The sequence below is a fragment of the Pseudorasbora parva genome, chromosome 2 (genome assembly GCF_024679245.1).
Source record: "Pseudorasbora parva isolate DD20220531a chromosome 2, ASM2467924v1, whole genome shotgun sequence".
Taxonomy (NCBI): Eukaryota; Metazoa; Chordata; class Actinopteri; order Cypriniformes; family Gobionidae; genus Pseudorasbora; species Pseudorasbora parva.
Window position 1 is genome coordinate 64,379,755 of NC_090173.1, and position 27,022 is coordinate 64,406,776.

The 27,022-nt window shown below is 42.8% G+C and overlaps 1 protein-coding gene across 3 annotated transcripts in view; it reads right to left on the bottom strand.

Annotated features, from left to right (window-relative positions):
* Nucleotides 1-22,022, bottom strand: part of LOC137048025 (cytolytic toxin-alpha-like) — a 34,870-nt gene extending 12,848 nt beyond the window's left edge. The window contains exons 1-5 of one of the 3 annotated variants that reach the window (XM_067426002.1): nt 21,888-21,907; nt 10,749-10,944; nt 4,301-4,413; nt 4,126-4,177; nt 70-162 (exon numbers count right to left, since the gene is read on the bottom strand). In XM_067426002.1, coding sequence (XP_067282103.1) covers nt 70-162; nt 4,126-4,177; nt 4,301-4,390 — 235 coding nt within the window. In that variant the 5' untranslated portion in view covers nt 4,391-4,413; nt 10,749-10,944; nt 21,888-21,907. Of the gene's footprint in view, nt 1-69; nt 163-4,125; nt 4,178-4,300; nt 4,414-5,572; nt 5,711-10,748; nt 10,945-21,887 lie in introns of those variants that run through there. The other 2 variants (XM_067425994.1, XM_067426011.1) reach the window with 2 other exon arrangements.
* Between the last annotated feature and the right edge of the window lie 5,000 nt (nt 22,023-27,022).

Below are 27,022 nucleotides of genomic sequence, written 5' to 3' on the forward strand. Positions count from 1 at the left end.
TTGCAACATTTGGTGAAGAGGGCAAATTAACCTTCATTTATATTATTCTATTTTAGGTTGTTAAAGCACCTGGAATGAAGGTATCCGAGCGGCAGTCATACAGCATACCAGGAAACAGAGGTCTTCCTAGAGCTGCCACTTCAATGGGCTTTGATGCCAAGGCTGCAGTAAATAACAAAGAAATGTTAATTTATACTTAGAATATTTATAATATACTGGTGGAACTCAATAAATTAGAATGTTGTGTAAAAGTTCATTTATTTCAGTAATTCAACTTAAAAGGTGAAACTAATATATTATATAGACTCATTGCATGCAAAGTAAGATATTTCAAAGCTTTGTTTGCTATCATTTTGATGTTTATGGCTTATAGCTTATGAAAACTCCAAATTCAAACTCTCAAAAAATTTGAATATTACATTAACCTCTTTCAAGTCAGCCGTCATGCTGGCCAATCAACGCACTTTTTTTATCAGTGCCAAAGAGACTCAAATAACTCAAATAATTTTTATCATTCAGGCAAGTTTTATACATTATTAAATATTTTATTTGTGTACAGTCACAATAAAAACAAAATGTGCTTTTTGCAAAATAAACTAACAAACATGATGCAGACTCTCTCTCTCAATGACGTTCATTCAGATAGTCTTCAGATAGTGTGTGATACTGGTCACACACAAAAAGCATGAATAATCAACTCCATGGTAGCTTTGGGCAACAAAGTCCTCAGTTTAGAGATATTTCTCAAATGATAAAAACTGTTTCTGACCAACTGCCTGAATGACTATCCAGAGACATTGATTGCTCGAGCTGAACACCAAGGTTTCTTAGCCTCAACTGAATGGTTGAGTCCAAGGAAATGAGATGCTGTTTAATTAGAGATTGTTTTTGGTCTGGAGCAATGATTAAGGTTTCAATCTTTTTTGTGTTTAGTTGTAAGTAATTATTATTTAACCAGATCTTAATGCAAGTCATGTGTGGCAAGCAGCGGGGCGAGGCACCATGAGAACGTGCCAGCTGCGCGCCACACCGGTCTCGTCTCGCGGCCGAGTGACGGGAACATAAAAGGAGGAGCGAAGGCAGCGGAAGACGAGAGAGGACCTGGGTTTCATGTTATGTTTTGTTTATGTTTTGTTGTGTGTGTATGTGCGGGCAGTCGTCCGTGAGGAGCTGCCCGCGTTTTATTATGTGTGTGCGGGCAGTGGTCCGTCGTTACTTTTGTTTGGTTTATTTATTCCTTCCTCCTTCCTTCTCATCTAAGAACTCTGTTACAACATGCATTCCAGCAATTCAGTTAAAGGGTTACTTCAGCGATTAGCATATGGCTTTGTATCAGTAGAAACCCTGGTGTATATTCAAATGATTGAGCTTTCCCCCCTCATATCCCCCTGAGACAAGAGATTTATGCATTTTATTTCTGGAAAAATTCCTCCTATGATGCAAATTGACGATTTTTGCATCATAGGCGGAATGTTTGCCCAGAGGCTAAAGACTACAGCCAGAAGAGGGAGCCATTTCCACATGTTTTGAATCCGCGCATGGGGGATAGGCGGTCACACTCCGCTCGCAGAGAGAGCTCAGCCCACAGCTACAGGCACTCATTTAAACGGAGCTATATTGAGCAATGTAATGACCAAAGGCATGAACTGAAACGCGCCAGACTGAACTTCCGTTGTGAATGTGTGCCGCGAGTGTAGTCGTGATTACCTCAGCTTTCATCACTCCTGCATTTAGTGCTCAGTGCTGTGAGACTCGCGCGGTGACTCACTCATTATATTGAACAGACACGTTTCACGAAATGAAATGATCAGATGGTAATCCGTTTGACATTTTCTGACATCCTTTACTCTTCCCTGATGATGACCTCTGGCCTACTTTCTGTACGATCTGAATTTCTGCGGTTTGAATTTTAGATTATTGAATTTGATGATCTGAATTTCTGCGAAAAATAAGAAAAAATCTCCGTCAGGCAGATACGCAATGCTAGTCGCATTCTACCAAGCACCACGTCTGACCAAACCCCACGTTTACCAGAACTCTACTGGTTAATAAGAAAGTACTACAAACAAACCGAAACCTGAGTGACTGAGGGAGAGAGAGAGAGAAAGAGAGCTGTTCTCTTCTCAGTGTTCTGTGTGTGAGTGAGCAGAGCAGGACACAGCAGGTCTGTATGTGTAGGGGAGGGGCACTGTGACTAGCCTATCACAGAACACAGACACAGTCAGTTACCCAATGAGGATTTGTATTCAATTCGAGCACAGATCACACTTGTATTACTCGTATAATACTCGTAATCTGCAAAAGTGCTTTATCCGGCTCAACTCTATGTTCCCTTTTTGACTGTACATCCTGTCAATCACTCTTGAAACCTTCTGCCCTCTGTTGTTTGAAACGCTGAATCAGGAGAGAATTAATAGACTGTGTCCAGTCCGTGCTCTCAGACTTACGTCCACCATACTAGCCAGTGGCATAAGTCAGAGCAACTGTTCCGTAAAAGACTGGGCTGTAAAAGAGGATCTGCCACCACCAAACAGACTATAATTACATTGGGTCAGGGATACTATTGCTCTTGCCTATGAGGTGTGTGGTCAAGCTTTGCTTATAGGCTTAAGGTCTCACTTGACCAGGGGAGTCACCTTTTCTTCTGCATTAGCAAGGGGTGCTCCTTTACAAAGTGTTTGTGATGCAGCAGGTTGGTCCGCTCCGCACACATTCACAATATTTTATATATTGGATGCTTATGCCACTCCGGGCTCTCATGTTCTTGAGACGACATCACAAGCTAATGTCTGAGGCTTTCTTGCATTCTTGTGCACACATAAACAACCATAGGGGGGTCTAGGCGGCTGTCACAGACACACCAGGCTCCAATGTCATCAACTCACAGCGCATACCCTCACCTGAGTTTTAATCACGAACACCTACAGCCCATCATCACCCCAATGACCACCAGCACAAAAACACACACACAAACACTCACAGTCACTGTCCGGTCTCGTCTAGAGAAGGTACTAACTGCCTCTGTTTTAACTCAAGGACTCCCGCGAAGATATCGGCTTATCTCCAGCGTCTCTTGTCAAGTCTCCTAGTGTTTCCACGTCCAGTGTGTGTGTGTCCTTCGTACTCCAGTGAACTTTCCAGCGATCCCCCTCATCACCGGAAGACCACCCAGTTCACCCCATCATCTGTTCATCTGCACTTCTTCCCGTTTGACTCACTGATGCTCAATAAACTCTGCTAACTAACATCTATTGTCTCCCCAGTCTCTGTACCGTTGACAGCGGCATCAAGCATGGTGTCGTTTGTTTTCTTGTTCCCATATGCACTTTGTGCAGCATTGAGTGTAGCCTTTGGAAGGGAACTCTCTGGTTACTTGACTGTAACCCTATTCCCTGATAAAGCGAAATGCGATTCTGCACTGCATTGCCATGCTGATGATGTCCAAGGACTGCTCTTTAAACTTAAAGACCTGAAGGCTTGCAGCTGGGGCTGATCTAATATAGCCACCAGGTAAATTTTATTGATGTGTTAAACACACTATTCACAGCTGGTCACGATAAAGACAATCCCATATGCACTTCCTGCAGCATCTCGTTCCGTTTTATCAGGGAACATGGTCACGGTCACGTAACACCAGGCCTTTTCTTGTTTGTGTGTGTTGTTTACCATTCATATGCAAATGTTGCACACACCTTAAGTTAACAAACTTTCAAGACTATCGAGTTTATAAATTACCTACTTTAAAAAATAAAAAAAGTTGTCTTTGTAATTAAATGCTCACTATGCATTGGAGCCGCTGCTGTGACTCCGTTCAAACGCATCAGGTGTGAATAGGTGTGATGGTGTAGTTATGCAGATAAAATTTAATGACTGGCCATCCCATTTATGGTCTCACTGACTTGTCACACTGTCCCCAGACCTCACAATTGGTGTGTGTTTTGCTTCAGACATGCTTCGGACACCAGTTCTGCAGCAGGCATTCCCATAGCATGACGCAGCATCTCTCTCCCCTCTGAACTGGGTTACATATGTAACCTGAGACAATTTGTCCTTCGAATGATTTTGAATCTGTCACCGTGATATTGTTGATCACATTGATGACATTTTGTAACATTTCAATCTTACCTGGATTGTTTCCTTCATTTAAAATCCTCTCAGGTTTGGGTTGAAGCACCACCTATATTTGGAAGAACGGTTCATAAAATAATTTTCTAAAAATAAATAAAAACATTTTTTTATCCTTAATCTCATGAAATGCATCTGGTTAAACTCCACATTTTGTCTAAGGGAGTGCACTTACCTGTGCATTCACCACAGCTAGGGCTGCCAACCATAAGCATGTACAGTAGATCCTGCTCGGCTGCTTCAGGGACATCATAAGTACCGCCATCTTGGAATCATCAACAAGGAGACCTGTGTGTATATCAGTGAAGGTCAGTGAAGGAGTGCCTTACCACAACCTTGTCTTGTATAGTTTCATTGTCATATTCCGCTTGTTCTGTGACCATTTGCCTGAGTTCTCATCGTTTTTTTGTTGTTTCTGATTGTGCAGACCTGGGGCCCGTACTTCTTACCTCGCTTAATATTTCTGAGATGATTTGATCCCAGATCTTTTAATCATGATAACTGATCTCTGGCTTATTTAGATCTTCAAATCAATTTCCAGATTGGATTCAAATATCTGGATTAAGTTGTCTAAGAGTACTGTGGCCAAATGCATTAATACTCGAAACCACAATCAGTAAAGCAGCGATTGCCTGGCATCAAGACAGCAACGTAATGACACCATGCCTAATTAAAAACGCCTGGCAATAAAACTTGACAAATTACACATATGAATGAATAAATTAATATCTGGACCTTGATAAGGAAACTAAGCCAAAATAAAAGTTATAATAGATAAATGCTAAATGTTTTTTTTTTTTTTTTTTTTTAAACATGATTACCAAATATTTATATGCACAATTTTATAGTATTTGTACACACTTTACATTTTTATTTAAATATTGTAATTAGCAATTCATATAATTTTTAAGTTAATTTGTAGCAGATTTGTTATGTGATAGCAATAATTAAAGTTTCTTAACGGTCAAAATCAAGTTATCTGCATCTCTTCATTATTCCATCACAAATAAAACTCTCAATTAAGTGGCTGTTGCCATAGTTTTATACATCTTTTACACAACATTATAATATTATTTTCAAATACATTTTTATATTATTATAAGTATTATTATTATTTTAATTTTTATTATTATTATTATTATTATTATTATTGTTGTTGTTGTTGTTGTTGTTGTTGTTATTTAAAATGATTATTGCCCCTGATTCAGTAATGAACTCTTGTTCCCTTTCGGTCAGTACACTACGAGTTACGTCAGTACTGACGAAATGGGGGTTTCGCTTAGAAAGCCAGCTGCCTTCAATCTCAATCAAAACGAACCAATGACATGAAATTGTCATGGGTCTGCGGAATTTGCCTAATGCAACTCCGCCCCACTGCATGGGTATAAACGGCGCTGCATAGCAGTCACGCATTTAAGTTTCTGCTTCGGAGACAAGTTCTACTTGCCTTCCTAAGCGATATCTCTCTTCAAGACGAGTGTCTCCCCAGAGTGTTGGTGTTACGGTGCTTTCCAGCGGGTTCCGCATTCCTGTCGATCTGAGCAGTGATCTGTATCAGTGTGTGTGTTCCCCCATGGCGTCTCAGCACTCTGCCTGAGTAAAAACTCCTCTCTAAAAGAGCTGTGCGTGGCGCGTCTTTTTAAAGATGTTTCGGCCGTGCTCCGTTCCTGGGTGCGGTCGATATGTTAGTCCGTCTGATGTGCATGAGCGCTGTTTGGCGTGCTTGGGCCTCGCGCATGCCGAGCACGCGTTCATGGATGCGTCATGTTCTCACTGCGGGAACATGACAATCGCAGTGCTGCGATCATGACTCAATGATCTCAGTTCTGGAGCGAGAGTCCCCTCTACCACACCCCGATCTACTGTCTCCTCACAAGGCAGTACTTTGGCTGGTGATCTGAGGGTGTCGGTGTGGGCCAACCCGACAAGTATTCCACACCCCCCTCTTCGGTACTGCAGCCCGTGGCACTACCAGATGTTAGCTCTGGTGTTTCCCATCCTGGGCCCAGCGTTTCATTTGGAGCGCCGGCAGATCGATATCAATCGCCGCATTGCAAGGCGGGCTAGATTCCTCAGGAGATGAGGATTCGGCTGTGCCGCCTCCCGCGGGAGTGTCAGCATTGTCCGAGACTGATCCGGAGCTGACAGCCATGCTAATCCGACCGGCCGAGAGCCTCGGGCTCGAGTGGAATACTTTGCAGGGTCCCAAGCGCCCGCCGGCTGTCAGCGCCTTTTTCCCCGGAGGTGCATGAAAAGGTGTCGAAGCCGTGGAAGTCCCCGTTGTCTTTTCGCGATCATTCGGCGGCCGCTTCCGCCTTCATGGCGCTCAATAGCGGCGCGGTTACCGGGTACACTGGGGTTTATGGATGTGTCATGTTCTACTGCGGGAACATGACCATCGCAGTGCTGCGATCAAGACTCAATGATCTCCGTTCTGGAGTGAGAGTCCCCTCTACCACACCCCGATCTACTGTCTCCTCGTGAGGGTGATCTGACTGGTCTCACCTGGCTGGTGATCTGAGGGTGTCGGTGTTGCATGAAAATACACTGGGGTTCCCCCAGTGGAGGCTTCTGTTGTGATGCAACTGCGTCCTCAGAGCGCTCCCGCGTGGTGCAGCAACTCAAAGTTCTCGTCCTCCCTAGTGGGCGGGGCCTATAGGGCCGTGTCTGCCCTGCACGCTTTGGCCATCCTTCAGGTTTATCAGGCCAGGATTCTCAGAGACATGCACGAGCGCAGTGCTGACCCTACCTTTGTGCTTGAGCTGCGCGCAGCTGCTGACCTCGTCCTATGGGCGACGAATGTGACCGCGCAGGCTTTCGGTCAGGTGATGTCCACTTGTGTGGTCCAGGAGCGCCATCTATGGCTTAACCTGGTTGAGATGTGAGTCTGATAGGACACACTTCCTAAATGCTCCCATCTCCCAGGCTGCGCTATTCGGCCGGGCAGTTGAGGACTGCGCCCAACAGTTCTCAGCCGCCCTGAGACAGACTGAGGCTATTAGACACATCCTGCCCCGGCAGCCTGCTGCTGCTTCTGCTTTGTCGCCGGCCCAGGCGCCTCAGCCCGCTCCCCGTCGAGGCAGCCCTCCTGCCCCTCCTGCTTGGCTGCAGCAGCAGCCTTCACCTGAGCAGACGCGCAGAGGTGCCCACAGGAGGGCCGCCCAGCCTGTCTCTGCCCCAAAGCTAGCTAAACAGCAGGATAAGCAGCGGCCCGGAGACAGGCCGCTCGGAGGTGAACTCGGTTCTTTCCAGGAGACGGTGACAGGAGCACTCCTTCCAGGGGGAGAATCTTTTGTTTTAAAAAAAACCCCACCTGTTGCTGGCCCCCCATAAAAGGGTCTGGCGGCACCTTATGGTTGGTTAAGAAAGAACTGAACCATTCACCTCCGAGCCCCAAGAGGGCGTGACTGGCAGTGTGTGCCACCTCAGTGCCTTGCCACTCTCAGTAACCCTTTGTCGCCAGCCCCCTCCCAGTCGAGACACTCTGCCTCCCCTGGTCTTCCACTAGCAGGGCGCAGAACTCGACCCCGCCCACAACTCGGGCCGCTTCCATGCCTACCGAGTCTGGGCCGGACGCTCCGCTTCGCTGCCCCACGCCAGGTACGCCTGTGGCTCGCATGATCCCCTTGGCTCAGTTCTTGGGGGCGTGGCTAACGCTCCCCAAGCTGTCCAACTGGCTCACCCGCACCATCAGACTTGGCTATGCGATTCAGTTCGCACGGTCTCCTCCCCGCTTTCGGGGAGTCAGCTATACGATGGTGGGTGGCAATGCCCCTGTCATGCGTGCGGAGATTGACAACCTACTGGCAAAGGGTGCCATCGAGATCGTAACGCCAGCCAAGATGAAGTCCGGCTTCTACAGCCCGTACTTCATTGTACCCAAGAAAAGCGGTGGGTTACGACCAATCCTGGACCTGCGCATCTTGAACCGGACCCTCCACAGGCTTTCCTTCAAGATCTTGACAGGCAAACGCATTTTCGAATGCGTTCGTCCATGCGATTGGTTTGCAGCGATCAACCTGAAGGATGCGTATGTGTCTCCGACGTCTCCATACTTCCTCGACACAGGCCGCTTCTATGGTTTGCCTTTGAGGGCCGGGCATACCAATTTCGCCGTTCTCCCTTTCGGGCTAGCCCTGTCTCCTCTCTCTTGCCACTCAGGCAACTCGGGGTTCACATCCTGAATTATCTTGATGACTGGCTGATCTCAGCCCCTCTTGGGAGCAGGTTTGCGAACACAGGGACTTGGTTCTCCACCATCTTGCCCGTCTGTGCCTTCGGGTCAACTGGGAGAAGAGCAAACTCTGCCCAGTGCAGAGGATCTCTTTTCTTGGTATGGAGGTCGACTCAGTCGCCATGTCCGCGCAGCTTACCAGCGAGCACACACAATCTGCTGACCTGCCTGTGTCGTTAATGGTAATGTGTATTTAACCGTCTGCAGTCGACTAATGCGCTAACAGCCCACCAGGTTAACAGTAGATTTTTTGGTAATGCTTTAGATTACGGCTCGGAAAGTACTGCATAATTAATGCAATTTGAACTAACATGAACAAACCATGAACAGCTGTATTTTCATTAACTAACATTAACAAAGATTAACTAATACAGTAACAAATGAACTGCTCAGGGTTAGTTCATGTTAATCAATACATATACTAATGGTAACTGAATGATAACAGTTTTTTTGTTTTTGTTTTTTGTAACACTTCACAATGTTTCATTATGTTCATATATTTCATATGTTCATATATGTTCACGTTATATTTCATTATAAAATGCAATGTAAGTCGTAAAATGTATGCATAAATGTTCATTAGTTAATGCATTAGTTAACATGAACTAACCATGAACCAACACCTCTGTTGTACATTAGTTCATCTTTGATAACATTAGTTAATAAAAATCCAGGTGTTCATAGTTTGTTCATGTTAGCTCATATGTGCATTAACTAATGTTACCCAGATTTTAATTGTTAGCATTAGTAAATGGTAAAATTCATATTAGCATTGTAGAGTGTTACTGGGTTTGTTGGCCACTCTCTGACCTCTGAAGGCCGCTGTGTAATTCACACCCTGACTAAGACACATTAGGGGAAGCATTGTAATAATCCAAAGAATGCATATAAGAAATTGTATAATCGAATCGTATTGAATTTTAATGCGAATCGTCTCGAATCGAATCTTTCTGAATTGGAAAAAATCTTTCTTGAATCGAAAACCTATAAATCGTTAATTGAATCGATTTGCTGCCTACCCAAATATTCACAGCCCTAATATATATATATATATATATATATATATATATATATATACAGGGCCGGCCCAAGGCATAAGCGAACTAAGCGGCTGCTTAGGGCCCCCTTGGCCACCAGGAGGCCCCCAAGAGCACTTAAAATGACTTCTTGCTGCCGCTGTCCTTCATTTTTGAAAATGGCCTTAAACCATTTATTAAATAAACTGCAAAATGTTACGTTTTCTAATATATGCACGGATTGATTCTGACAGCGCTGCACGAGCTCGCGGGGCCATCGACTGGACCAGCTTGTTCTTCAGGGTTCAAAGTCCACAGTGCGAGAAAAAAAATCGGCGCCGAAACGCGCTACTCGTCAGTTGCCCGGTTACCTTTTTATGAATGGATGGATTTGAGAATGCGCTTTGGTTTAGTGCAAATATCTTATTTGACATGCTGCATGTTTTGGACGGAGTACATATGCAATGCAATTACATTTACAATGCAAATTCGTTCTTTCCAAAAAGCCTTCCCAAATTCTTAATGAGAATCATTTATAAATATGTTCTTGTCAACAAATAGAAGTACTTTCTGCGTAAATTTTTGCCAAAATAAAAGCTCTGCTTAGTGTTTAAGAGAAATCCACCAAAATTTCTTGTTTTAAAAGAAGTTTCTTATGCTCACCAAAGGCTGCATTTATTTGATCAAAACTACAGTAAACAGTTATATTGTGAAATAATATTGCAATTTAAAATAGCATATATATATATATATATATATATATATATATATATATATATATATATATATATATATATGATATGAATAATCCTTCACAGATTATTCTCATTATGATTTGCTTCTCATGAAACATTTATTTTTTATTATCATGTTGAAAACAGTTGTGTAAACATCTTTTTTATGATTCTTTGAAAGCTTTCTATTTTAGATAAATGCTGTTCTTTTGAACTTTCTATTCATCAAATAATCCTGGGGTAAAGAATTGTGAGCATATTTTGCATGAGACTTCTTTAAAAAAAAAAAAAAATCATACATATCCCAGTCAGAACCGTACTGTACAGACTTTGAATATTATAGTGCAAATGAACACCTGAGCACTCTGGTGGGTTTGCTTCTTTTACAATTAAAAACCGTATAAGGGTAAAAACATGACAGACAGACATGATGTAAGCAACACAGCTACAACTAATAAAATTGATAATGGGTGTGCGATTATTATCAAGAATTGACAATAGTCGATCGGTACTGAGGGGCCCCCAAATAAAATTCTGCTTAGGGCCCCATGAAGGCTTGGGCCGGCTCTATATATATATTGTCAACGGTACAGAGTCTGCTGAGACAACGGATGTTAGTTAGCAGAGTTTATTGAACACCAGAGAGTCAAACGGGAAGAAGTGCAGATGAACAGATGATGGGGTGAACTGGGTGGTCTTCCGGTGATGAGGGGAATCGCTGTAGAGATCACTGGAGAGTTCACTGGAGTACGAGGGACACACACACACTGGACGTGGAAACACTAGGAGAATTGACAAGAGACGCTGGAGATAAGCCGATATCTTCGCGGGAGTCCTTGAGGTAAAACAGAGGCAGTTAGTACCTTCTCTAGACGAGACCGGACAGTGAGTGTGAGTGTGAGTGTGAGTGTGAGAGAGTGTGTGTGTGTGTGTGTGTGTGTGTGTGTGTGTGTGTGTGTGTGTGTGTGTGTGTGTGTGTGTGTGTTTTCTGCTGGTGGTGATTGGGGTGATGATGGGCTGCAGGTGTTCTTGATTAAAACTCAGGTGAGGGTATGCGCTGTGAGTTGGTGACGGTGGAGCCTGGCATGTCTGTGGCATATATACACACCCACACAATTTCTACTTAAGTAAGGTAATAAAGTATTTGTACTTCGTTACTTGACACCTCTGTGCATTGTAAAACCCCCTCTTAAGCCTAGTTCAGACTGCACGATTTTCAAACTCGTCGGGTCACTGCTCTTTTCACACTGCAGGATTATCTGAGGCATCATTTAGTGTCTGCTGTGTTGTTTTGATCGATACTGAGAGGATTCTTATTCACGGTCAGTTAAACATATGATTGTTTATTATTTACAATAGAAATGCACGTGATTGGCTACAACACTCAATGCTGTAAAATCATATGTTGTACTCTTGTGACCCAAATGAAGAAGAGACATTGTCATCTCTCCCCAGAATAAAATGCTTCTGTAAAGTCTTGGCGAATTCAATGCACATTTTCTGTTAATATTTGCCAGGCATTGCTGCAAATATAGTGAAAATGCTGTCTATCCTGTTAATCCTATTTAAACAGATTGACAGAGTGGAGTTGTTTGGAACTATTGAGAGCTCTATGGCTCTGGTCAGCACGATATAGCTGTTATCTGATTATATAGATCAGTGGTCGTAACTCTGCTTTTCAGCTGCACTGGCCAAAACGTGATTGGTTGGAACGAGAACGTGCTATGATTGGTCAGCACGATATGGCCGTTATCTGATTGGCTTAAGTAGACGGTGGGTGGAGTCTACCTATTTGTGGATTTGTGTGAGTCTAGACGCTAGAAATGTTTCAAAATCTACTCAAGTTACAAATGTGCAAGAAGAGATCCACAAATGCACAAGAAGCGATTCACAAATGAATGCAACTTATGAAAGGCAGAGTTATGTGTTTGTGACATAGAAATATGTGTGGATTTTTTTGTTATTCACAAATGTCACTGTATTTATTTGTGAATCTAATTCATTTTTGTAAAACTCCTGCATATATTTGTGGATCTCATTCTACTGATTTGTGAAATGATTTATTTTATGTGAATCGCTTTACGTTTATTCATGGATAACAATATATTTGTTTGGAATAATGCCACAATAATACCTCCATAAGCAAGGATTGTGTTATGCAAATAGAGTTTGAGGTAAATAAATAATTTTGCTATGTGCTGCTGGTGCAAATGTTTGGGCTTTGTTTCGGTTTGATAGAATTGTAAATATATCTATTAAAATACTGATATTCTGTCTCTCTCATTGGCTGTCGGTCTTTGCCGATGTCATTTTCAGTCAGAACACCTTTCACATAGCAGGATTTTGAATCGCCAACAGGTCCAGATAATTAGCATGCCAAATATCTCACGGGCATCAGCAACTTATTTGCGATTCTCTCTGATCGCGTCTTTGATCATTCACACTGCGTGATTGTCACTCGCGTGCACGAGCAATGATTAGCCTATGATCTCGGGCATTTGTCGGCGATTTCGCAAAACCTGTCAGTGAGTCAAAATCGGGGCTAAAATCGGGCAGTGTGAACTAGACTTTATCTATTGGACAGTGTGAACATAGCAGTGACTGAATGCTGGATCAGATAGTCCTGCAGTGTGAACTCAGCATTAGTGAATCAAGGTACAGCTCTTTATAGACACCAGGTGATCACCTTAATTGACTGATTTCAGCTCAATCAAGTATCCCACAATTATAAGATAATAAAATATTAAGGAAAAGAAAAAGAAAAAGAAAGAAAGATATACAGTAATAAACAAATAATAATAATAATAATAATAATAATAATAATAATAATAATATGTAAATAAATATATACAAAATAATAAAAGAGAGAGAAAGAAAATAATGATTTGAAAAACTAAAGCAAAGAAAATAAAGAAAGAAAGAAAGAAAGAAAGAAAGAAAGAAAGAAAGAAAGAAAGAAAGAATGAAAAATATTAATATTAATAATAAATATAGCTGCAAGCAGCCATTACCGGGGCCACGCGCAAATAAGACATGCCAATATGGCTGGGACTATTAGACCAACTGCAACAATTAGCCATTAAAGTAAAGTATAGCATTAGCATTTTATATCATAATACTAGATTGTGGTCAATGGGAATTTCATGTTTTGTTCTCTTATAGTGCCACCAAGAGGCAAAATTACACCATTTTTTATGTGTCCTCGGATATGTGTTGATCTTGGTGAAAATATCTATAGACATTTATATGAAACAAAACACATAACAAACAAGTGACACCTGACTTGATTGGATTTTACTACTCCTTACACTTAACACTTGACTATTGACCTATGTTTCAGAACTTCTGACCCTGGTTTCATCTTGATCAGACTAGAATTTCCGAGGATATCTGCTTACATTTTTTTAGTGCTTAGTTACCCGGCTGTGCAAACCTATACGCCAAAAACTGGCAAATCTGGTATCGTTGGACTTGCCAATGATTCAGGAGTCTAAGGAGATGAGTCTCGTAAAACTTTGTCAACCAGGCCCAAAGTTATAAGCATTTTTTAGTTTACTTTAGTTTATTTTAAGTTTACTTACTGGCACTGTATTGAAACTTCTCAGGCTACTTCAGGGTATTGTGGTGATGATCCATACCGAGATTCGTAACATGCATTCATAAAATACAGCATTTTGGCACATAATTCAAGATGTCTGAAAGCCAAAATGTCCGACATGGTACAATTGGATATCAGTCGACTCGGCATGACGTCTCGAATCTAACAAGACCACTTGTATGATTTTTGGGCAAACAGTGTAGCAAAAAAAGGAAAAATAGCAATTTTTTATATCTCCGGTTCAGTAGGTGGCGCTGCACTGAAACGCCGCAATTTGCCTCAGGACATGGTTGTGCCAACATGTTTGGTCTGAATATGATAAATTGTTGTGGAGATACAGCCTTACGTCTGTTATAGCAAGCGCCACCTAAAATTTGTTTGCACGTTAATCGGAAACAATTTGACGAATCACCTTGAATTCCATTTTTTTTTTTTTTTTTTTTGCACTGGCTGAAGATGATCTGGACCAATTTTCATGCAAATTGGATGAACCGTCTAGGACAAGTTTGCAAAAGTAGGTTTTTGGGATAATAAAAAATGGCGGGAAATATATAATAACGGAAATTATGTCATAGGGTTTCATTGGATTTGCAGGAGCTCAGAAATCAGAAGAAAAAAGAATTTTGGGCCCCACTTTATATTAGGTGGCCTTAAGAACTGTGAATTTACATCAAAAAATAAGTACAATGTACTTAATGTATATAATTTGCATTGCAAAACACTTGCTGATATTGAGGTGGATAAAGGTAGATTTAGGCACAGGTGCGGTAGTGTGGGGGAACTTAAGGGTAGAGTTAGGGACAGGTGTGGTGGTGTGGGTCAGTTTAAGGGTAGAGTTAGGGTCAGGTGTGGTGGTATGAGTGAGTTTAAGGATAGAGTTAGGGTCAGGTGTGGTGGTGTGGGTCAGTTTAAGGGTAGAGTTAGGGTCAGGTGTTGTGGTGTGGGTCAGTTTAAGGGTAGAGTTAGGGACAGGTGTTGTGGTGTGGGTCAGTTTAAGGGTAGGGTTAGGGACAGGTGTTGTGGTGTGGGTCAGTTTAAGGGTAGCGTTAGGGACAGGTGTTGTGGTGTGGGTCAGTTTAAGGGTAGGGTTAGGGACAGGTGTTGTGGTGTGGGTCAGTTTAAGGGTAGAGTTAGGGTCAGGTGTGGTGGTGTGGGTCAGTTTAAGGGTAGAGTTAGGGTCAGGTGTGGTGGTGTGGGTCAGTTTAAGGGTAAAGTTAGGGACAGGTGTGGTGGTGTGGGTCAGTTTAAGGGTAGAGTTAGGGACAGGTGTTGTGGTGTGGGTCAGTTTAAGGGTAGAGTTAGGGACAGGTGTGGTGGTGTGGGTCAGTTTAAGGGTAGGGTTAGGGTCAAGTGTGGTGTTGTGGGTCAGTTTAAGGGTAGAGTTAGGGTCAGGTGTGGTGGTGTGGGTCAGTTTAAGGGTAGAGTTAGGGTCAGGTGTGGTGGTGTGGGTCAGTTTAAGGGTAGGGTTAGGGTCAAGTGTGGTGTTGTGGGTCAGTTTAAGGGTAGAGTTAGGGTCAGGTGTGGTGGTGTGGTGGTGTGGGTCAGTTTAAGGGTAGAGTTAGGGTCAGGTCTGGTGGTGTGCGTCAGTTTAAGGGTAGAGTTAGGGTCAGGTGTGGTGGTGTGGGTCAGTTTAATGATAGAGTTAGGGACAGGTGTGGTGGTGTGGGTCAGTTTAAGGGTAGAGTTAGGGACAGGTGTGGTGGTGTGGGTCAGTTTAAGGGTAGAGTTAGGGTCAGGTGTGGTGGTGTGGGTCAGTTTAAGGGTAGAGTTAGGGACAGGTGTGGTGGTGTGGCTCAGTTTAAGGGTAGAGTTAGGGTCAGGTGTGGTGGTGTGGGTCAGTTTAAGGGTAGAGTTAGGGACAGGTGTGGTGGTGTGGGTCAGTTTAAGGGTAGGGTTAGGGACAGGTGTGGTGGTGTGGGTCAGTTTAAGGGTAGAGTTAGGGACAGGTGTGGTGGTGTGGGTCAGTTTAAGGGTAAAATTAGGATCAGGTGTGGTGGTGTGGGTCAGTTTAAGGGTAGAGTTAGGGACAGGTGTGGTGGTATGAGTGAGTTTAAGGGTAGGGATAGGGACAGGTGTGGTGGTGTGGGTCAGTTTAAGGGTAGGGTTAGGGTCAGGTGTGGTGGTATGAGTGAGTTTAAGGGTAGAGTTAGGGACAGGTGTGGTGGTGTGGGTCAGTTTAAGGGTAGAGTTAGGGACAAGTGTGGTGGTGTGGGTCAGTTTAAGGGTAGAGTTAGGGACAGGTGTGGTGGTGTGGGTCAGTTTAAGGGTAGGGTTAGGGTCAGGTGTGGTGGTGTGGGTCAGTTTAAGGGTAGAGTTAGGGACAGGTGTGGTGGTGTGGGTCAGTTTAAGGGAAGAGTTAGGGTCAGGTGTGGTGGTGTTGGTCAGTTTAAGGGTAAAGTTAGGGACAGGTGTGGCGGTGTGGGTCAGTTTAAGGGTAGAGTTAGGGACAGGTGTGGTGGTGTGGGTCAGTTTAAGGGTAGGGTTAGGGTCAGGTGTGGTGGTGTGGGTCAGTTTAAGGGTAGGGTTAGGGTCAGGTGTGGTGGTGTGGGTCAGTTTAAGGGTAGAGTTAGGGACAGGTGTGGTGGTGTGGGTCAGTTTAAGGGTAAAATTAGGATCAGGTGTGGTGGTGTGGGTCAGTTTAAGGGTAGAGTTAGGGACAGGTGTGGTGGTATGAGTGAGTTTAAGGGTAGGGATAGGGACAGGTGTGGTGGTGTGGGTCAGTTTAAGGGTAGGGTTAGGGTCAGGTGTGGTGGTGTGGGTCAGTTTAAGGGTAGAGTTAGGGACAGGTGTGGTGGTGTGGGTCAGTTTAAGGGTAGGGTTAGGGTCAGGTGTGGTGGTGTGGGTCAGTTTAAGGGTAGAGTTAGGGACAGGTGTGGTGGTATGAGTGAGTTTAAGGGTAGAGTTAGGGACAGGTGTGGTGGTGTGGGTCAGTTTAAGGGTAGAGTTAGGGACAAGTGTGGTGGTGTGGGTCAGTTTAAGGGTAGAGTTAGGGACAGGTGTGGTGGTGTGGGTCAGTTTAAGGGTAGGGTTAGGGTCAGGTGTGGTGGTGTGGGTCAGTTTAAGGGTAGAGTTAGGGACAGGTGTGGTGGTGTGGGTCAGTTTAAGGGAAGAGTTAGGGTCAGGTGTGGTGGTGTTGGTCAGTTTAAGGGTAAAGTTAGGGACAGGTGTGGCGGTGTGGGTCAGTTTAAGGGTAGAGTTAGGGACAGGTGTGGTGGTGTGGGTCAGTTTAAGGGTAGGGTTAGGGTCAGGTGTGGTGGTATGAGTGAGTTTAAGGGTAGAGTTAGGGTCAGGTGTGGTGGTGTGGGTCAGTTTAAGGGTAGGGTTAGGGTCAAGTGTGGTGGTATGGTGTGGGTCAGTTTAAGGGTAGAGTTAGGGTCAGGTGTGGTGGTGTGGGTCAGTTTAAGGGTAGAGTTAGGGACAGGTGTGGTGGTGTGGGTCAGTTTAAGGGTAGAGTTAGGGACAGGTGTGGTGGTGTGGGTCAGTTTAAGGGTAGGGTTAGGGTCAGGTGTGGTGGTATGGTGTGGGTCAGTTTAAGGGTAGAGTTAGGGTCAGGTGTGGTGGTGTGGGTCAGTTTAAGGGTAGAGTTAGGGACAGGTGTGGTGGTGTGGGTCAGTTTAAGGGTATAGTTAGGGACAGGTGTGGTGGTGTGGGTCAGTTTAAGGGTAGAGTTAGGGTCAGGTGTGGTGGTGTGGGTCAGTTTAAGGGTAGGGTTAGGGTCAAGTGTGGTGTTGTGGGTCAGTTTAAGGGTAGAGTTAGGGTCAGGTGTGGTGGTGTGGGTCAGTTTAAGGGTAGAGTTAGGGACAGGTGTGGTGGTGTGGGTCAGTTTAAGGGTAGGGTTAGGGACAGGTGTGGTGGTGTGGGTCAGTTTAAGGGTAGGGTTAGGGTCAGGTGTGGTGGTGTGGGTCAGTTTAAGGGTAGAGTTAGGGTCAGGTGTGGTGGTGTGGGTCAGTTTAAGGGTAGGGTTAGGGTCAAGTGTGGTGTTGTGGGTCAGTTTAAGGGTAGAGTTAGGGTCAGGTGTGGTGGTGTGGTGGTGTGGGTCAGTTTAAGGGTAGAGTTAGGGTCAGGTGTGGTGGTGTGGGTCAGTTTAAGGGTAGAGTTAGGGTCAGGTGTGGTGGTGTGGTGGTGTGGGTCAGTTTAAGGGTAGAGTTAGGGTCAGGTGAAGAAGAAGAATACTGTAACGGATACAATAGGTGCCTCTGACGTCTGACGTCACAAATCTAGCTGTGCTAATTGATATTTGTTTTTTAGAATTCACAAACTGTCAGACGTCTCTACACAATGCATCTTAAGAGACAGATTGAGCTTGCAGAAGTCAAGATCTCAGCGAACAAAAGAAAGCTGCAAGACATGGACCTTGAGATAGAAATGAAACGCAAGACATTAAGGAAACTGGACTTGGAAATCCAAAAGCTAGAAGTAGTTAGTGATTTCAGACTGTTTGGGGACTATTTCTGAAGTGCTTCTTTTATAAAGAACATAATTTTTTCTGCATAACGCAGTGAAACAGCCCCTGCATAGAGTAAATAATGGATTCTTGATCCATTGGTATAAGCCGATTCATAACTGCCGTCACGGACAGCACCCGCTAACATCGCACTTAAGAAGGGTTACCTCAAGCGATTTCCTAAGGTATAGTTCAGGGAACACGCCTAGAAATGGGATACCTTCAGTTAAGTTATACCTTTAGAGCCTTCGTAGCGCGCTAAGAGACAACGTTATCAGGAAATGCAGCCCTGTACACTACATAGTGAAGTAGAACTAGAAATTAGGAAGATAACCACACAGTGTGTGCTACCAATGCCAAATAAAATGCATGTGCACATAAAAAAGTAACCAACATTTTGCTTTTGTAAAATACATTTTTTTTTTTACATCAGCAGATAAAAATGAATCACTAAGAAAAGTGAACACCAGTTTAAAGGGCTCGTTCACCCCAAAATGAGCATTCTGTCATTAATGACTCACCCTCATGTTATTCCAAACCTGTAAGACCTTCGTTCATCTTCAGACACAATTAAAGATATTTTTGATGAAATCCGAGAGCTCTCTGACCCCTCCATAGAACAGCTATTTAACTTTCAAAGCCCTAAAGGTACGAAATGCGTTGTTACAACCATCCATGTGACTCCAGTGGTTCAACTTTTGTACTTGTTGGTGTAACTTGGTGTAATGAAGCGATGAGAATATGCTTTGTGTGCAAAAACAAACATCACTTCTTTACATTAAGGTTGAACCACTGGAGTCACATGGATGGTTTTAACAATGCATTTCCTACCTTTAGGGCCTTGAAAGTGTTAAATAAATGGCTGTCTATGGAGGGGTCAAAGAGCTCTCGGATTTCATCAAAAATATCATAATTTGTGTTCTGAAGATGAACGAAGGTCTGACGGGTTTGGAACGGGAAAGGAATTAATGACAGAATTTAAATATTTGGGTGAACTAACCCTTTAAAGGAATAGTTCATCCAAAAATGAAAATTTGATGTTTATCTGCTGACCCCCAGGGCATCCGAAATGTAGGTGTGTTTGTTTCTTCAGTAGAACGCAAATAAAGATGTTTAAAGGTCCCGTTCTTCGCGTGTTTTCGAAGCTTTGATTATGTTTCCAGTGTGCAATATAACATGAGTTCATGTTTCGCGTGTAAAAACACAGTATTTTTCACACAGTTGACTCATCTGAACAGCGCTGTTTCCTCTGCCCTAAAAACGGCCTGATGATTTCCTTGTTCTATGAAGTCCCTCCTTCAGAAACATGTAACGAGTTCTGATTGGGCCAGCGCTTCCCGTGTTGTGATTGGACAGCAGCTTAGCGCACTTTGCCCGGAAAGGTCCCGCCTCTTACCATAACGGGGCGATGCAAGCGCTGAATGCGCGCTCTTCTCCACGCGGGAGAGCAACGAGGCCACGCCCCCTATTTTGCGTGTTCTTGTGGGCGGAGCTTTAGTCAACAAACGGGTGCTAGTGACGTCATGACAGCAGGAAGTGCAGCGGTGTAGCCCAAACCGGCCGCTCGCTGTAGGCTTTGAAAGGGAACTTCTGTTAAATAAAATATCTCTCTTGGCATTGAACTTTGAGCTTTATAATTTTACAGGTATTATTTATGCTCTAACAGCAACATTACACACTAACTAAAGTTTGAAAGATGGAATCGCGAAGAACGGGACCTTTAACTCAGCCGTTGCTCGTATAATGCATGCCAATGGGGTGTATTTCTATGAGAGTAAAAACACACAGACATATGAATATTTATGTCTTTAATAACATATTAAACCCTGTGGCTCGTGGAGACACACTGATGTCTTAAGACACGAAACGATTGCTTTCTGCCAGAAACACAACAGTATTTGTGTTATTTTTTGCCATATATCAGATGAATCTCATCTAGTATTCCCAACGCTATTACTTCCTCAGAGTAAGGTCAAAGTCCCGGTGCGATCATAGATATATGAGATTCGTCTGATATGAGGTGCAAAAATTATATAAATACTTTTCGGTTTCTTGCAGAAACTAATCGTTCCGTGTCTTAAAACATCAATGTGTCGTCACAAGTCACAGGGTTTAATATGGATTCGTATGGCTGTGTGTTTTTACTCTCATAGAAAGACACCCCTTCGACATGCATTATACAAGCAATGGTTGAGTTAAACATCTTCATTTGTGTTCTCCTGAAGAAACATTAAGTGACACACATCTGACGCACAGAAGCCAAGGGCACATGTTACTCTGCGTATTTGCACATCTGGTCTTCATTGGCACGTGCCAGTGGATAGTGGCATGTGTCACTGACTTTATTGCGACACACACACACACACACACACATCTGACTGACACAGAGTCGCTGAACATGCGCCTTGTGTCGTCTCCAGTAGTGACTGACACATTATTTGAGCACCTATACGTACTACACTGACGTAATTGTGACACAAAATCCTAAATAGCCTATTTGTGTAATATTTTAAATATATTTAATGCATGAACATTCTTCATGCTTTAAATGCTAATTTATTTCAAATGACCTAGCTTTATCATTGCATATTTGGTGACATTTAAAGCATTCGACCAGTAAACTGATTCTTACTTTTCTCAGTGCAGTTAATGACGGAGAAGGTTTTAGCCCTGTCCCTGCTTGGCAAATGACGTTAACGTTAGTGCCTGGTCATAAATGAGAACACGATTTTATAGGCAAACTCCAAATCGAAAAAAAAATAAACATTATTGCATGATACAACTCCAAAAAAATCCAGCCATTTTCAACTGTTCACTCATTTATGAAGTTTTTACATCTTCAATGCATATTAAACACACCCAAATTACAACAAACTAAATTACAAATGTAAAATCCAAATTAATCATATCACACGCTTAATCCTGAAGATAAAACATAAAAAGAGAAGTAATTTACCTATAGCCAAAGAAAAACGCGAGCGCAAAATCGTTAACTTAGTCAAGCCATGCATTTCGAGGCAAATGCAATATTTATCAATAAAACAAACATTTAGCCTTATCATTGCATATATGTTTATATTTAAAGAATCAACCATTATACCAGTCACATTTAATGTCATTCTTTCTACCTTTGTTGCCCGCAGTGCAAATCCAGTCCTTTCACCCATAAAAATGGCGAGCTCGGTGCCTCGGTCATGAACATTCGCTGTTTTGCAACCGCCAAATCCACTTGTTTAGTGTTTTAAATAAATGTTACTTAAAAATGATCTCCAAAAGGCACATATCTAAAAAGCCTACTAAAGATTACTCAAGATAATACACACAATATTTAATTGTAAAAAACATGTATTTACAGCGATGTTATATTAATTCAGTTAATCAAAATATGAAGTAAAGTACCTAACATAGCTTTATTTGTCAACAATATAGATTTTTTGTATGTTACAATTACAACCCCACAGCGTCAGTTTTCCCAGTGTTCACTATAAAACACTATAATGTTTATGTTTCATTTACTATATGTCAGAATTATGCTGTCTTGGGTACTTGTACAGCACTGGGGTCAACTTTCTTTTTGTATTAGTATGTGCTTTATAAACATTGAACATTGTTAGCATTACAACTCATGCTGCCAGCACGGGTCACACACAGTAATATACTTGTTAAAATGTTTAGCGTTTTCTCATCACAGCAAATCAAACACACTGACAGCGATACTGCCTAAATCACATCTTACCTGGAGTCTCTGTTCTTGATATGGTGAGTCTGATGCTGATCAGAAATCTGTAGTTATACTTATAGTCCTAATACTGAGGGAATGACTCATGAAAACATGCGATATAGGGAAATGTTGTGTAAGATTGGAGGTCAATGCCTCTTTGATTTTGTTTGCGGTACAAAGTAGAAATGATTAAAGATGTTAAAGGGTTAGTTCAGCCAAAATGAACTGTATGTCATTACTGACTGACCTTAATGTCGTTCCACACCCGTCAGACCTCCGCTCATCTTCACACACAGTTTAAGATATTTTAGATTTAGTCCGAGAGCGTATGCAAGTGTATGCACACTATACTGTCCATGTCCAGAAAGGGAATAAAAACATCATCACAGTAGTCCATATGAGACATCAGTGGGTTAATTAGAGTCTCTTGAAGCATCCAAAATACATTTGGGTCCAAAAATAACAAAAACTACGACTTTATCCAGCATTGGCTTCTCTTCCGCGTTTGTGTTCAATCCTCAAATAAAGATTCAAACGGTCATGAATCCGAATCTAGACAGAGTTTTTCAAGATGGCGCCAGTGTGTCTGGTTCGCCGCTTGACTCAGCTCACTCTGATTTGTTTTGTGTTAGTTTTAATGATTGTCAAAAGGACCATTGACTCTCTGCTGGTGGACATTGTGGATTCATGTGCGGTACATAACTGTTATGGACCAAACAAACCGCGCCCTTCTTACCTGGCTGACGTGCCAGTGTACCGGCTTCGGGTAAGGGCGCTGTTTCCAAGAAACGCAAACGCAGAGGAGTGCGAGGTGGCCGGTTAGTGAAGTTCAAATCCTGGCTGGCAATTTTTCATGAATTCACCTGGTCCCCAAATAATGTTCCCCAGGATACGAGAATTGTTTTCATCGATATATCTCTCGGCGCACGTTTGCTCCTGTCGGCGCCTGGTTGGTCCCAGTTGTAGGACCACACAAGGTTCTTTTTACGCTGCGCCCTCGCTGCTTTTCATCTGGGGTTTCAGGAGGCGTGTACCCCGGTCACAGGGTTGCCAACTCTCACCCATTTAGCGTGACACACACGCTTTCAGGTTCTGTGTCACGCTCTCAAGCTGCTCAACTTAATCTCACGCCAAATTGCCAAACCTGCTTTTTATATTAAACAAACCTAGGCCTAGAGCTTTTTAAAAATATTATTATTAAGTTTTAATGCAAAATTCAAACAGTAAATAGCGTTTTGGCGCTAATGTTAAAGCCAGAGGCGTTGAAAAGTGGAGTTGCAACACGCTCTCATCTCCCGGCGGCGTGCGCAGTCACGTGGGACATGGAGCGCTCAATGTTTGACCATACACCGTAACTATTTTTCAATTAAATAAGTGTTCTATATTTTAGTTCAATAATGTTTATTTCATATTTTGAAGAGATCTTTTGGTAGGCTACTAAAATACTATTTGTGCAATAATTATTGTCAATTAATGACCACTTAAAATATATTTCTTCTAATATTTGTATTATTTATATTTCAATTTGTGAGGTTAAAATAGAGAATTCCAATTCAAAGTGGTAAATTAGAGTCATTTTGTTGCTTAAAAAATAATAATGTAAATGTGTAATGCCATTACCCAGTAGGTGCCTTATGGCTCTTTAATAAATAAACATGTATAATCTACCTGCTCAAAAACAGTGTTCCATTTGAATAAATATTAAAATATGATCAAACACTAGATTTCTTTAAATGTGAAATTTTAAAACGTTAATAACTTATGCATCATATTAGGACTTAGTATCCTAATATTTTTAATGAATAATGATACTTATAAGCACACACAAGTGAATATTAATGAATGCGAGCACATTTAATTTGACCCAAGAAATGTTTAAAATAGTGCTAAAACAAACAATTTTTTCCTTATTATGTACAGTAAGCTATACCACATATGAATTGATACTATTAAAATGCCAATAACCACTGGTCGTGGAGGAGGTATAGCTACTGTCTTAAAGAGCTCTTTATCTCACAGACCACTATCGATGATGTCTTTTTCCTCATTTGAACTGAGCTGCTTTGAATTACGACAGACTGAGCCAGTGTTGTGCGCGGTCATTTATAGACCACCCGAGCACAACAAAGACTTTATTAAAGAATTTTCAGATTTTATTGCTGCTATAAGGATTAACTATGACAGTTGTTGGCGATTTTAATGTACATGTTTGTTGTCCATCTAAGCCTGTGGCTAAAGACATTTTAGAGTTGGTTCATGCCTTTTGTTTTGTACAAAATGTCATTGGACCGACTCAAATGCATGGACACACTTTAGACCTTGTACTGTCTTATGGTTTTTCTGATGATAATGTCTGTGTGTGCGATGCAGTATATAGTCCTGTCGTGTTTGATTTTAATTTAAATCATTATACAAAGCTCTGTTCCTGTGCGTTTGGGCCGCTTTATCAAGCCTGACACTGCCGCTAGTTTCTCTCCTCTGTTCACGTCAGCGCAAGCTCAAATTAGCCCTTCCTTAGACACGGAACAACTTATAGAAGTTTTCATTTCCACCTGTACCGATGTCTTGGACATTTTAGCCCCTCTGAAGACCATGCGCCCTAAAACCAATGAAGAGCCGTGGCTCAATGATACCACAGGCGCAACAAGGCGTGAGTGCAGAAAGGCGGAGCGCAGGTGGAAAAAAGACGGACTTCATGTGTCAGACCAAATCCTTAAAAATAGAATACTGTAAAAGCTGAAAAAACAAAATATCTTTCAAATATCACATCAAATCATATAAATAAGCCCCGGGTTCTGTACTGGAAGTGTCACGTGAAACATGAGAAAACTTTTTGCAATTTTTCAATAACAAGATCGCTATTATCAGAGCCAATATATCGAGAGCCAGAGCTGGTCTTGACCCTACAATTTTATCAAACTATCAGCCAATCTCCAAACTTCCGTTCCTGTCGAAGATTTTAGAGAAAAGTATATTGTCACAGTTACAGCCATTTTTAGATGCAAATTGCATTTTTGACACGTTCCAGTCAGGTTACAGAGCCTTCCATAGCACTGAGTCTGCACTCTTAAAGGTTTTTAACGATTTATTTTTAAGGACTGATACTGGTGAATCAGTTATTTTAGTGCTTTTAGACTTAACTGCTGCTTTTGACACAGTTGACCACACAATTCTTTTATCTCATCTGGAAAACTGTGTGGGTGTTAGGGGGACAGCGCTAGAGTGGTTCAGGTCGTACCTGTCTGGGAGATGTTTTTCTGTCAGACTGGGGGACTTCGTCCACCGCCTCTTTGAACTGTGGAGTCCCCCAGGGATCAATTCTTGGGCCCATTCTCTTTGCTCTGTACATTCTCCCACTCGGTGTGATTTTTAAAAAGCACGGTATCTCCTATCATTTTTATGCAGACGATTGCCAAATATACATGCCTTATAACAAAAAATATAACAAAAAATGAACACGCCCCCTTGACACCCTTACTCGAGTGTTCAACTCCTGGTTGGCTCAGAATTTCTTAATCCTAAATGAGGGGAAGACAGAAATAATGTTATTTGGTCCCATTGGACCTCTGGTCGACTTAGGTCCCCTCAAAACCCATGTGCATCCCACAGCCACCAGCCTTGGCGTCACTATAGAAAGTGATTTTAAACTGGATAAACAAATTAACACTGTCGTAAAATCGAGTTTTTTTTCATCTTCATCTTTTATCCAAAATTAAACCTTTTTATCTTTTAAACATTTTGAGCAAGTCATGCATGCTTTTATTTCATCACGTCTGGACTACTAAAATGCACTTTACACTGGAATATCACAAAGTGCACCCTCTGGCTTACAGTTAGTCCAGAACTCTGCAGCACAGCTTTTAACAGGAACCAAAAAGCCCAAACACATTACCCCCATCCTCGCTTCACTGCACTTGCTTCCTGTTCGATTCAGAATTGATTTTAAGATTTTATTGTTTGTTTTTAAGGCTTTGAATCGACTGGCCCCACAGTATATCACAGACCTCATCCAAATTTATACACTGTCTCGTTCACTGAGGTCTGAGGGCCAGCTCCAGCATTTGGTTCCTAAGACCAGACTTAAACCAGGGGGGACCGGGCGTTCGCAGTGATTGGCCCCAGATTGTGGAACGCTCTGCCTCCCCTGGTCAGAACGGCTCCCACAGTTGAATGTTTTAAGTCTCGTCTTAAGACCCACTTTTATTCCTTGGCTTTCAACTCTGCATGAGTTGTGTGGCCCTGTGTCTTATTGATTTTATATATTATTGAGCTTTTTACTTGTATTGCTAATTCAATTTTACTAGTTTTCATTGTTTGAATGGAGGCTGGTGAAATTGACTAGAGTATTTATTCATCTATTTTTTTTAAAAAACAATTGTGCAGCACTTTGGAAAATGATTGTTGTTTGTTAAATGTGAACTGGGACCACTGGAACAGGCACGGAGGGAGCCTTCCTTCTCCTACTCTGTTTCAAGACCACCAGAATTGGGTCTACCGGAACATGGACCACCGGAATAGAGTCCACTGGAACATGATCCACCGGCACAGGGACCACCGGAACACGATCCACCGGCACAGGGGCCACTGGCACAGGGACCACCGGCACAGGGACCACCGGCACAGGGGCCACCGGCACAGGGGCCACCGGCACAGGGGCCACCGGCACAGGGGCCACCGGCACAGGGGCCACCGGCACAGGGGCCACCGAAATACGATCCATAGGAACTGGGACCACCGGATCTATCACCGAAGGAGCCCTCCTTCTTTTCCTCCTTCCTCTCCCCGAAGGGGTCATCCGAGGACTGGGGACCTGGCAGTCTTTGAGGATAAGTGGAGGAGGACCGAGCGGAGGAAGACCACCCTTCCATAACTCTCCTCCACCACCACGATTGTACATAAATCCCACAAACTGCCAAAATGATAAAATCCCCAGCATTCCCATCTCCTAAGCGCTAACTGGCTCATTTAGTCCGTTGTTAAAGATGTCCTTGAGCTTTGTCGCGCTGATGTTGAGCCCCTGTTGAGGGAGAGGAGCTTGCGCCGTCGTCCTGCCATCGGTGAAGCAGAGGGGCAGGGAGATGGGAAAAGGAAGCCTCTGCTGAGCCCTCTAATGGTCTGATCCTTCTGTCACCTTCAACACAAAGGAAAAT